This window comes from Benincasa hispida, chromosome 1, assembly GCF_009727055.1.
Source record: "Benincasa hispida cultivar B227 chromosome 1, ASM972705v1, whole genome shotgun sequence".
NCBI classification, from domain to species: domain Eukaryota; kingdom Viridiplantae; phylum Streptophyta; class Magnoliopsida; order Cucurbitales; family Cucurbitaceae; genus Benincasa; species Benincasa hispida.
Window position 1 is genome coordinate 24,825,105 of NC_052349.1, and position 13,151 is coordinate 24,838,255.

Here is a 13,151-nt window from a genome sequence, read left to right on the forward strand (position 1 = left end):
CTTTGTTTACTTTCTGTGCAAGTCTTTCTCGGGAGAATCAATTTCAACTTTTTATTTGGAATCCATTTTAAACAAACATATTTGAGTTGGAACAACGTGACAGATTACTACAATATTCTAATGCCAACATCATGCAATTATGCCATCTTCTGTTTTTTTTTTTTTTTTAACTCACTCTCAAAACCAACATAATTTAATTCACGTACACATTTATTAGTCAATTAAGCAAACTTTCGAGGTAAAAAATCGATTATTATAATTTAATTATAATAATTTGTGTTTGGAGTATAAATTATTTTAGTTTGAGTTAAAATAATACGTGTTTGAGGTGTAAACTATTTTATTTAAAAAGGAAATAATAAACATTGTAGCAATTAATAAAAAAAATTATGAATGTCTGTAGTAAATGAGAGATTTGAAATAGTGTTAATTGGGAAATATAAAATAGTATTTACTGTAATTAGAGTAATTATTATAATCTTATCACCATCCTCGTCTCAAACACACCCTAAAAGATTTGTATTTCGAAACATTCTATTTATATTGTACTAAAAAAAACTTATGAAAACCCAAATTTTTATATCATAATATAGACCAAGTAGAAATAATAAAAACTAATCAAATCATAGTTTTGTGAATAAATATACAATTATCATATTAAATGTCAATAATTTAGATATTGTTGCATAATCATTTGATTTTTGATTTTTTAACTTTTTGAAAATTAAGTCTATAAAGACCCACTCTATGTTTAAATTTCTTGTCTTGACATCCACTTTTTATTATTATTTCAAAAAATATAGCCAAATTAAACGTTGAAAATTAAGAAAAATACGATTCCGTTCGGTAACTATTTGTTTTTTTTTAAAAAAAAAAATTAAGCATATTAGCACATTTTTCACATCTAAATTTATTGATTGTTATCTACTTTCTATTAATATTTTCGAAAAAAATAATTTCTAAAAATTTGTTTTTATTTTTAAAATTTATCTAATAATTCAACTATTGTAATTAAGAAAAATGCAAATCATTATAACAAAGTGAATGGAAATAAATTTAATTTTTAAAAATAAAAAATAAAAAATGAAATGATTATTAAAAACTTATTAATTCTTTTACTTAGAAAAAAGGTAAACCATGGTGAAAAAATCAATAGAAAATAAATTTAGAAAACAGTGCCTTAATATTTACTCACAAATGTAGAGTTAGAAAAAGCAGGAAAAAAAAAAAGTTTGAAGGGAGAGAAGATAATATTGAAAGTAATGAGTAAATGTATGTTTAACCTAAAATATATTATTCTCTTGGTCCTAGTCAACATTACCAACTAAAAGATCCCCATTAGTTCATACTCAGTATTCATTACAAACTTCCATTTAGAATGACAAAACTTGTCATATATTCCAACTACGTAATTATTGATGACAACTATAAAATTATATTACTCTGATAATTAAATGAATGGGCCACTCATTACCTTTTTCTACCATTCAAACATATTTCTTTCTTTTGAAACCAATAATTAGCGTCTTATCCAATTATATTCGTATTGAAAAAAAAAAAAACATATTTAATGTCCTATTTGATAATTATTTGATATTTTTTATAACCATTTTGTTTTTAAAAATTAAACTTATGAATACTACTTCCATCATTAATTTTTTTGTTAACTACTTTTCTTGAGAATGAAAAAAATTTGTTTTTGTTTTTAGAATTTAGCTAAAAATTCAATCATTATATTTAATAAAGATGCACATGTTGAGCATTGTATGAAATGTGGATGATATATGCTCAATTTTCAAAAATAAAAACAAAAAACTAAATAATTGCTTAACATGATCTTAATTTTTAGTTTTTGGTTTTTGAAAACTATGGTTATTTTCTTATGGCTTCTTTACCAAAGATTTTGACTTTCTTAACTAAACACTGCTTAATATTAGATAACAAAAGTGAATAAATTATTTATAAGTTTAATTTAAAAAACCAAATAGTTACCAAATTGAGTCTAAAATATATATATATATCAAGGATTTCGAAAATCTCTCTCTTTTTTTTCCTATAACGGCAGAAATAAAATTATAACAAAAATGTTGATAGTCTTTATATGACAAGCCAAACAATATGTGACACTATTTTCATTATTTAGACATTAAAAAAAAGTTGGAAACTAGAGCTTATTGTTTGAAAGTTTTTCATTGGTGCAATGGTCAAAACAAATATGATATATCTCTCACTTATTACTTATTAGTAGAAATTACGAAATCCTGCTATATTGAAGGAAATGTGCATATACCTAGTCTAACATTCTAACCAATATAAAAAGATTATTTAAAAAAAAAAATTGGTCCCAGCAATGCCACGTCATAAAATCCTACGTTTTACAATTGGATCGAACGAGTCCCAGAGCGCCACGTGGAAAACAGTGACGGGCACCGACGACTAGCCACTTGTAGCCGAAAGCGACGACACGTTTGCACACGTCCAACACAGACGTGGAGGGCCCCACAAACGACAACGTGGCCCCGTCAGCTTCGACACGACCACACGTGTCGTCACGCGCTTTGTACGCAATAGCTGTAAGCCACGTAACTTACCGCTCTTCCCTTTCGCTAGGTCCCACGCGCGATGACTTTTGACCTTTTTTCTTACTTACTTTTAAATAATATAAAAAATAATACTTCCAAATAAAACCTTCCCCACTTTCTGGTTTTTTCCGTTATTTTATTTTTATTAAGAAAAAAAAAAAAAAGGAATTTAGACGTAAAAACAACCGAAATTCGCTCGCTTTGACGTATGTAATCACTATTTAATTTTGTTTTCTTTCTTTATAATGCAGCTGTCACATATTGGCCTTCCATCCCTTTGAATGTAAGTCAATGGAAAATAATTGCCAACATAAATGTAAATTATAAAATTTAATTCACCAATTAACACGTTACTATTTTTTTCTTTCTATTTTTCTTTTGTAAAGCCACAAAGTTAAGATTATTTAGCAAAAATGAATATAACTCAATTAATATACGAGTGTCTCAATAATCAATAGGTTCGGGTTTGGATATCCTACTCTATATTGTACTAAAAATAAAAATACTTGACTGTTTTCCTTCTAAATCTTTCTTCAACAATTTTCTTTAAAGTTGAAAGTTTGATATTAATCTCATTTCAATATGTCTGGAAATTTAAAAGGAAATATCATTTTAGTCTTTGATCGTTTTTTTTTTCTTTTGTTAAAGAAAAATACTTAGATGCAGTCCGACTAGCACCTAATATAAACGTAGCATGCGACACTTTTATTTTTAAAAAAAAGATTTTTAAATTTTTTCTTAGTGCGTGAAAGAGAGATGACATATGAGATTAAATGGAACCTATGTTATACTTAATCATTGTTCTTTGTTAAATATATACCAATCCAATATTTTTATCTAATAGGTGTCATTTGAAATCATGCTCATATTAATATGTTGTTATATATACTTTGTTCATCAATTTATTAAATGAAAATAAAAGTAGGAGTTCAAATTAATTATTTTCTTTAAAAAGTTAAGGAAGTATAATAAACATTTTGAAAATTATAGATGATGATAAAAAAAATAAAAAAAAATTAAAGCTTAGATTGCTATAAATGAGATTTTTCTTAAAAAAAAGTTAGATGTTTGGCCATATACATTGTCAATTCATAATTTTTTTTGATCTAGAACAAAGGTTTGAAACACGAACAAAAAAGGAAAAATCTATGCAATCGTTGTCTTCTATAAAATTAGAGGTTGGAACCTGAAAAGTGAGCGTGGCTAACACGCTCCACCTGTGCGCGTGAAGCTGAATTCAGTGTGTGGAGGGTGTTCCCGGATTCAACAACCACGCTTAGACCATCGGAAACAAAGGTTCTCTATAAATAACCAAAAACCAATTGAATTTCTTCTCCTCGCTTCTTCGGCATCAAGATTTTTCCTTCCTGTTTTCGCTCCATTTTCGTTCTTCTTCTTCGCCATTTCGGGTTCTTGATTTTCTGCATTTTCGCCATCTTTCTCAATCTCTCTCAGGTTCTTCCTCTCTTTCCGTTTCTCTTCTTTCACCTTCTTTCCTTTTTCCACTCGCTTTCTGTTTCTAATCGCCGCGGGTCTATTAATCTGGCGCTTAAACCCATAACTTTTTGTGGGGGGTTTTCATATTATTATGTTTTTCCCATCTGGGTCTTAAACTTTTCCCCCTTTTAATCGATTTTTCTATGGCTTTTTGAAAGTTAACAATCGTTTATGTACTTTTCTTCCCTCTTTCGGTGAATTCTCTTTTGTTGTTTATTGGCGTTGAATCTGCATTTTCCTGGTGTTTGAATTTTCCCGTTAGAGCTCAGCTATATTGCGTATCTTACTTGTTTTTGTTTTAAATTTCTTCCGTTCATTGGCGTTTTAACTTCTTGACGACGCAATATTTGCTACTAACCGAACATTCGAGTTTAAAATGCTTGCGGATTTGTAGGGTTTTAATCAATTGATACGTCTGTTTTACGTGTTTGGATGGATTTTAGGCTTTTAGGTGCGTGAATTAAATTCTGGTATGACTTTATTTGGCTTGATGCGATTTGGGTTTATGGAATTTAAATAGGTTTTTTGCTCTTTGGGGTTTATGCAATTTGGGTTCTCTACAAAATTTTCCCTGATTTTATTGTGGAGTTCATTTCATATACGGTTGAATGACAGCTCTTATGTTTGTTTCTTTACTGGTGGTCTTTTGTCTTTTTTTTTTCTTAATTTGATTGATTGGTTCAATTTTATTTTTTCTTTTTCCCATCCGCAAAATCAGATTTCATTTACACTGTTTCCGATTGGTTTGCCTTTTTCTGAGTTTCTTCTTATTAAATTGATGGGACATTTACTTCGTTGTCGCCACATTTGATATTTGATATAATAATCGAGCTCGAATTCTCACCTTCTTTTAATTGGGTTCATAGATTATGAACTGTTTATTGTAGCCACAACTGTAAAAGCCATGTTTCTGTTTGATGGTTGGTTGCATTTATTGCCCTTCCATTGAAATAGCAACCAAAATCTTGTTTTTAGTATTTTACTTCATCTATGGCCTTTGGGGAAAGTGAATCTTCATTTCTTTGTCCATTTGTTTATTTCTTTGCTTGCTTCTATGTAGGCCCATAATGCGTGGTCGCATATGGTAGTGTTTCCTCTTTACTGTGTGGTAGTGGTAGTCTTTTGCATACTCTTTTTAAGCTCTCCTACCAGTTCTTGCTCTTCACCCCAACTCTTTTTAACACTCCTTTAGTGTTCTAAGTTGCGAAGGGATTAATTGGTTTTCTCCAGTTCTGGATCTGCTTTGCTTTCTTACTGCTACATACATTATATATTCTTTACTTCCTTCAAGGTTTCCTTTTATGTAAACTTATCATCACTGTTTCATTTTGTCGGTTTAGTTGAGATTTTCTTATGAGATGAACTTTACTTCCAGAAAAACATATGGCTTATTAGGTAGTGTCAGAGCTTTAAGATAAAAACTTGCATGCCTTTTTGTTATGGTTGTTTCGTTTGTATGGCAACTTGAAGTTTTATGGCACTCCTCTGTAATAAAATAGAAGCAGAGTACTTATGTTGATGTTGAAATTGACACTCTATGTTATGATACAAACCATGAGATCTGTGTGATTTTGTTTTTATATTTATATTTATTGTCCCAAAGCCTTTTTTCTTAACTGTATGAACTACACTTTTCAGGTAGTTCTTCTCCGCGATTTTTTCATATTTTTTCAGAAGATGACAAGGTACTGGCAGTAAAGATTGGCCCTGTTAACTGTTTTTCGATCCAAATGCTTATTGTTGTTTATAGCAACAGCCTCCTAACGTCTTCTTTTATGATGATTTTTCAGTTTTCTGCTTGATGGACCGTGTGCCAAGTGATAGTGACGAGCAAACGTTCAAAAAGTAGTAGTTTTTTTTCATTGATAAAGGAGTTGGTTAAAGAGGACATAGGTGCACTTTGTTTTTGTGAGTTGCAAGTAAAACTACAGTTTCTATACATTTGAATCAACCTCTAAAACCGGATCATATGGATCTTAAATCAAACCACAACTCTCCCATACTTACCGACCCTGCACCTATCAACAAGTCTAGGCTCGGCGTACATTCGAATATGTTGCCATATGCACCTGCTCCAGGAGTTGGTTTCTCTCCAAATTTGCTTCTAATACCGAGGAAAAAAACTGGTGTGCTTGATGATGTTCGAGCAAGCAGCTGGCTAGATGCTATGAAATCTTCATCTCCTCCTCCTAATAGGATTTCCAAGGACGTTGTCAATGAGCTTCCATCAATTGATCCAATTTTTTTGTATTGCAATTGGATGGTACTATTTCTTTTACAATAATCTTCTGATGTAGGAAGGGAGGGTTTTATTGAGTATCCTGGATGAGTTGTTTATGTACTACAATATGCCCCTTTGTTATTTTCAGATCAAGTATCCATCTGCACTTGCCTCATTCGACCAAATCGTAACTCAAGCAAAAGGAAAGAGAATAGCACTGTTTCTGGATTATGATGGGACTCTTTCACCAATTGTAGATAACCCTGACTGCGCTTTCATGTCTGATGCTGTAAGAATATGTAATTGGTTGTAAATAAGAAGTTTAGAATAACAACACCCTTGCTGCTAAGTATGTCTAATCACTCTTCAAATTTCTTAGATGCGTGCAGCTGTAAAAGAGGCTGCGAAATATTTCCCAACTGCTATAATTAGTGGAAGAAGTCGCGACAAGGTATGATGCAATGCTTCATCTGTTACATAAATATTTTCTAATGAAGTCAACTAGTTTCTGTGGTTGTAAGTTTCGAGCACCCTTGTTTTCGCTTGTCCAGGTTTACGAATTTATTGGACTAAGAGAACTTTACTATGCTGGTAGTCATGGAATGGACATTATGGTCTCTGATAGACACTCAACTAACAATCAGGTAGGGGAATGGGAGTTGTCCTTTGTAACAGTTAATGTCTAAATCTTTCTCCTTTTGAATGTTATTTTGACAGTGCTCTAAATCTTTCTTCAATACTTAGGGCAAGGAAGTTATGTTCCAACCTGCTAGTGAATTTTTACCTTTGATAGACGAGGTGACTACTGACTTTTTGGCATATTTCTTACATTAGACTATTGACTTTTAATTTGCATCATGGTTTAGCATTTGAATGAAAAAAAAACTCTCTTGTTTGGACAGGTTTACAAATCCCTGATTGAAATCACCAAGGGGATTGCTGGTGCAAAAATTGAAAACAACAAGTTCTGTGTCTCTGTTCATTATAGAAATGTGGATGATAAGGTACCCCCTCTCAAAAATATCACTTCGTAGAAGATTACCTAGCAGTAGGGAATGTGAATGTTGAACAAATTTCTTTTAATTGCATTTGTCTCTTCAGAATTGGAATGCTCTTGCGAATGTTGTTTATGATCTTTTGGAAGACTACCCTCGCCTGCGTGTCAGTCATGGTCGAAAGGTATTTCGATATCATTAATGGAAATTCCAATCAAATTGTCATCAGATCCTCAATTATTCCAAAGACTACTATCGGTTTTCTTGTATTTTTCTGATCTCTCTGTTTTAAATTCACAGGTTTTGGAAGTACGACCCGTGATTAGCTGGGACAAGGGCAAAGCTGTTGCATTCTTGCTCGAATCTCTTGGTAAGAGAGCCAGTAGTCATAACCCTGGTTTCAATTTAAGAACATTCTTGTACAAGTTGAATTTTTATCAAATGATAAATGTCTATCTTTGACATGGACAAAATCTTAAACTGTATGCCAGGACTTGACAATTGTGATGAAGTGCTCCCGATTTACGTAGGAGATGATCGCACGGATGAAGATGCCTTCAGGGTAAGTTGATCATTCCAATACCCTCGATCTCTCCTCTGGGGAAGTTCAAATTTATCAATGAAAAGACTTGAATTACAGGTATTGAAAGAAAGAAATTGCGGTTATGGCATATTAGTCTCTTCAGTGGCCAAGGAAAGCAGTGCAGCTTACTCTTTAAGAGACCCATCTGAGGTACAGACTCCTTCATAACCCTGCAAACAAAACATCCTCAAGTTTCATGCTAAACTAGTTTAATCTTAGAAAGAATTGTAGAAAAAGATTGTCTGATCATGCCATTAATGGTATTGTTTCTGTGTGTTCGGAATGATATGGTTTTCAAACATCAATAACATGAATGATAACTATGAGTCAAATTCAATATTACTCATTAAGATGAAGGAGCTGAATTTCACTCGAGACTATTGGGGATTCTATAGTAGGATCATCAATCTGATTACGGTTAAAAAAGAAAAAGCCGACTTGTTTACGCTTCTGTCTCATTTATTAGCTTGTGCTTAGCTAGAAAAAAAACTTAGATATCTGATCAGAGTTGGGGGGTGGATGATATGGAAATGCAGGTGATGGAGTTCCTGAAGTCACTAGTGACATGGAGGAAGTCAAGTGCTTTATGAATATGAAGGGGATTGCATAACATTAATTGATTGATATAATGAAGGAATAATAATGGTCGGTATACAGATAAGTATAGAAAGGAAGGAAGGGGAAGGGGATATTATTTTTGGAGCAGATTTACAAAGAAGAGGCAGGTTTCAGAGTTGCCCGTTTGTTGTTTCTGCTCAAAGTCAAAGGTCTTTGTTATGTTTTTTTTTTTTTCTCTTTTCTTTCTTCATTTTGTAAAGTCAAGTTGGGTGCATTAATTAAATTAATATACTTACTTACCTTTTCTACTACTATCCTTGAACAGCAAGGAATGTCATTCTTTTATCTGTTTTAGAGTTTTGTAGATTAAATGTTCCCTTCTCAAAAACTATTATATCAAGGAGAAACAAGAAAATGCCTTCATTCCATTTATTCAAATTCAACAAAGCAAAACATTGTTGATTGATTGATACCTTTTCTTTGTTCTGCTGTGTTATGTGGGATTATTGTGTATGTCCAGTAATTGGTGGATTACAGTTGTGACTCTTATCTACTTAGTACCATCATTTTGTAGAAGTTAATGTATAGAAATTTATTTTTCATCAATATATGTATATATAATACCCTTCACATGAAACCATTTTTCATATTCACCCCTAAATGTTCGAACTTTGAACAGTACCGTCATATTTAGACTTTGCCTCTGCTTTTATAATCATACTCAGCAAATGGTCTATCCAAGCCCATTCTCTTAAACAAAATCATATTTAGGTGCAGTTTGTTTATTTAGATATGTAGATAAGCCATGGATTCAAATGCTTTAGATAACTACATTTCTTTTGTGAAAATATTTTTGTAGATACCTCTATATTCAGGTAAGTATGTTAAATATGTTTGTTTAGTAGGTTATTTTATTGAGAAATTATTTTAAATGATAAAATTATTAAAAATATTTATAAATAACAGTAAAATATATCAGTCTATTTGTGATAGATCGAATAGATTACTATCTATCACAGATAGACATCGATAGTAATTTATCATGTTGCAGATAGATAGTGAAATTTTGTTATATTTGTAAATATTTGTGTTCATTTTCTTATATTTGAAAACAACCAAAATGTTGTTTCAAGAATGGATTATTCATTAATTTAATATAATTTCAATTTATATAATATATTAGTTTTTAAATAAAGTAAAAACTCATGTTCTAGGAGGGTATCTAAAACTCTTGAAATGTCTCCATAGGGCTATTCTATGATGTACAAGAATCTCTAGATGTTATGACATTGACAACGTTTATTTTTTAGGAATGTAGATATCAAAATCTTTAAGTGTCCAAACTTGTAGATGTTCAACATAATCGATTTGGATAATTGTGGTTGTGTAGTAGGATTTATTTGAAGAAATGTCTTAAATTTGCATAATATTTTAAGGATGCTCTTAATGTTATTCATTAATTTATAACTAGTTTAATATAGTTTGTACTTCTATAACATATTTGTTTTTATCAATTTGGATATCTTTTTATGTTAATAAAATTTATATTATTTTAAAAGTAAAAATGAATGCCTTCAACGTGAGAATTTAAAAGACCCATAATTTAGGAGAACATCCAAAATTTTCAAGATACCACGGTGAGGGATCTTAGAATTTCCAAAAATCTCTAGAAGTAAGTGCATCTTACATTATCGAAAAATAAATGAAAGTAATATAGATGCTCACTTGACCAAAATTTTGGATGCTTACCAATCAAACTATCCAGTTGGATCTCTAGTGGGTTTAACAGCTACTTTAACCAAACTCCTCCCAACCTTGGTAATGCTTTAACCATATTGTTGGAACTAAGAAAGATCATAATAATTTTAAATCTTGTGATAATAAAATGTTGTTAACAATTTAAAACCTCGTGATATTTAAAATTTTGTGTTTGAATAGTAGGCGAAAAAGATAGGGAAATATAAACTAATGCTTTATAAATAGAAAGCTAAAATAGGACCAGGTGAAATAAATTCTACTAAAGAACTAACTAAATAAGTGCTTAGAGGGCGTTTGATAATTCTTGGGACCATTGAGTTGGATGGGCAAAAAGCTCATTCAGTATTTGACCTACTGATAGAACAAAAATAGTAGATTTATCGTTTTACTTCCTCTCAACACCCCTAAATTGGTACATTTTCTCTAACTCTTTGCTTAACTCCCTCATTAGTCTCCTTTGTCGTTTCTGTCTCTCACTCACCAGTCTTTTCACATTACTTTTATTCTTGTCTCTCTCATCTTCTCTCTTTTTCATCCGTTTGGTTCGTCCTCTTTGTCTCCTCTGTTTTATTTCCTCATATTTTCTCTTCTTGCTTGATCATATGGGTCTTTTCTTGTTGAATCCTTCTTTGCTATTTTTATAAGTTTTCAAGGGTTATTTTCATGGTTTTTTCCCCCTAAGATCTACTACTGTGTGATTATTTATTGTAGACCTGACTATTTTTCTTCTTCTTCTTTTATCTTTTTGTTCATATCTATGTCTTTTGGGAGTTTCTGTTATGGGTTTTGGATCTGTCTTCTCCCATATTTTATTATTCATTACATATTCGATTTGCACACGATTTGGGTCTGTAGAGTTTTTTTTTTTCTTCCAATGAATTTTTGGGTTTTAATTTCTAGAGTATGTTAGGTTTGTAGGTTTTTTTCAATAGATTCTTGGGTTTCGATTCTATAAGAATATGTTAGATCTACAGGATTTTTATTGGATTTTTTGGGTTCCAATAGAAAAAATATATGTTATGAAATTGAATGTTAAAAAAAATTAAATTCAAAATTTTGTGTTTAGTATATGAATACTTTGTAGATAATTTGTTATGTTTTAAAAATGGAAAAAATTGGATTTTTTTTTTTGCCTTAAAAAAGTTAGAAAAATATGTATATAGTTGAAAATTAAAATCAACAATAGAAAAAAAATAAAATCCAAAATAAAATCGATTTCATTTAGAAAAATTGCACAAGATACTCAAATTCAATATAAATCTGCATCCTAAATACAGATTTTCTAACTCGACTCGACTCAACACTTCAAACACAAACAATAATTACCAACTAAACTGTATTCTTTATCCTAAACATAGATGATTTAACCCTTGGTAATTTAACTTCCTAGATAGTAATTAATTCAACTCAATTCAATTGTATGCGTAAAACGGCCTCTTAAAATCATAGATGAATAAATATGGGTGGGTGGGGTTAATAAAGTACATTTTGGAGGTAGGCCCATTAGCAAAATGGAAAATGGGCCACATACGAAATTGGGTTTTGTCTATCACAAGATTTTAATTCAATAATATTATAGATTTTAACAAAATTATATTGTTTCTTTTTTTCTTCTCTTTTCTTTTTAAAAAAATCTTTAATTTTTTTTATTAAGGTTTTTTTTTTTTTTTTTTTTTTTAACAGTTAAGTTTGTTTGTTTGTTTTTTTTTTAATATTAACTTTAAGCTATACAATATTTATAGTTTGTACAAAAGTATTTAAATGTATAGTAGGCTTTTCAATTTCAAATATTTTTTACTTCAAACAAGGAAAAAAGGAACCAATACTTTATCATAAAGTATTATTAAAACGATTAATTTATATAAATCTTTTTCTAGTTCTTGAGGCCATTAACATTAAACATTTCTCCGCCTAAGGCTGGATTTGCCTTTTGAGTTTTGACCGTTAAGTAGAGATTCTCATTCTCAATCTTTAATAAATAAAATTTATATTATCAATTTTATTGTTTGAAATAATGAATCTTTTTGGCCAAATTAAACAATCCTCAATTTGAGCCAATTGCTCCTTTGATTTTGGGTCACTTCTATGCTTCTAATATTATATTCCACCCTTCCTAAAGTTTTTTAATCATTGTTATTCTATTTACCTTAATCCAAATCAAGCTTTATTATTTTACAAGAAAAGCATTTACTTCAAATATTAAAAGGAAAGCTACATAAATAAAGAAGAAAGATGCAAACATTAAAAGAAAGTTGGAAGAAATGAATGAGATGGAAGTTATATTATTTGCAAATTAAGGAAAATTATATGCTAATATTAGACAACAATATAAATTTATAGGCAAACATATTATCAAGGGATCTTTCCATAAATAAGTGGGAAATTTCACTCATTCAATGCAATGCAATTAGTGCAACGTAGAAAGACAAAATAAATTTTTTAAAAAGAAGTAACTCAATATATCAATTTCTTTATTTCAATTGATTGATCTATAAAAAGTTGGTCTGATGACCTTTAAAACAGTAATAGGATATCTTGTTTATTAAACTATTTCTAGATGGACAAAAATACTACAAATTTGAAGTAAAAAAATTCTAATGATTTTTTTCTTATTTATGCTATTAAAAATGTAATTTTTGAAATTTCACCATAGAAAAAGGGATATTTGGGAGTTTGTGGTTTGTTCTTTTATTATTATTATTAAGGGGAAAAAATGGTGGTTAGAATGAAATCCCACCTTTTGATTTGTCACACTTATTGGTTTGGGTTTGGTGAATGGCCAAAGTCAACTTAGAAATCAAATTAAACCCATTCATACTATACTTCACCATGATCACATCATCAAAATACTTGAAACATATTTTGTTAATATGTTTTGGGTAATAATGATATAGTACTTATAATAATATACTTCTGATATACTAAATATACATGTTATGGTATTTAATTTTCATTGA

General features: G+C 30.2%; 1 protein-coding gene across 2 annotated transcripts; it reads left to right on the top strand.

Annotated features, from left to right (window-relative positions):
• Nucleotides 1-3,892: 3,892 nt before the first annotated feature.
• LOC120070043 (trehalose-phosphate phosphatase A) lies at nt 3,893-8,918 on the top strand. 2 transcript variants are annotated; one of them, XM_039021904.1, is made up of 13 exons: nt 3,893-4,037; nt 5,718-5,764; nt 5,870-6,342; nt 6,449-6,589; nt 6,680-6,751; nt 6,852-6,944; nt 7,045-7,098; nt 7,203-7,304; nt 7,402-7,479; nt 7,596-7,665; nt 7,787-7,857; nt 7,936-8,028; nt 8,415-8,918. In XM_039021904.1, exons 3-13 carry the CDS (start codon nt 6,049-6,051, stop codon nt 8,466-8,468), a joined length of 1,122 nt encoding a protein of 373 aa, XP_038877832.1. In that variant the 5' UTR covers nt 3,893-4,037; nt 5,718-5,764; nt 5,870-6,048; the 3' UTR covers nt 8,469-8,918. The 2 variants fall into 2 exon arrangements, with proteins under 2 accessions (XP_038877832.1, XP_038877836.1); XM_039021908.1 differs by lacking the exon at nt 3,893-4,037 and adding an exon at nt 5,198-5,370.
• The last annotated feature ends 4,233 nt before the right edge of the window (nt 8,919-13,151 follow it).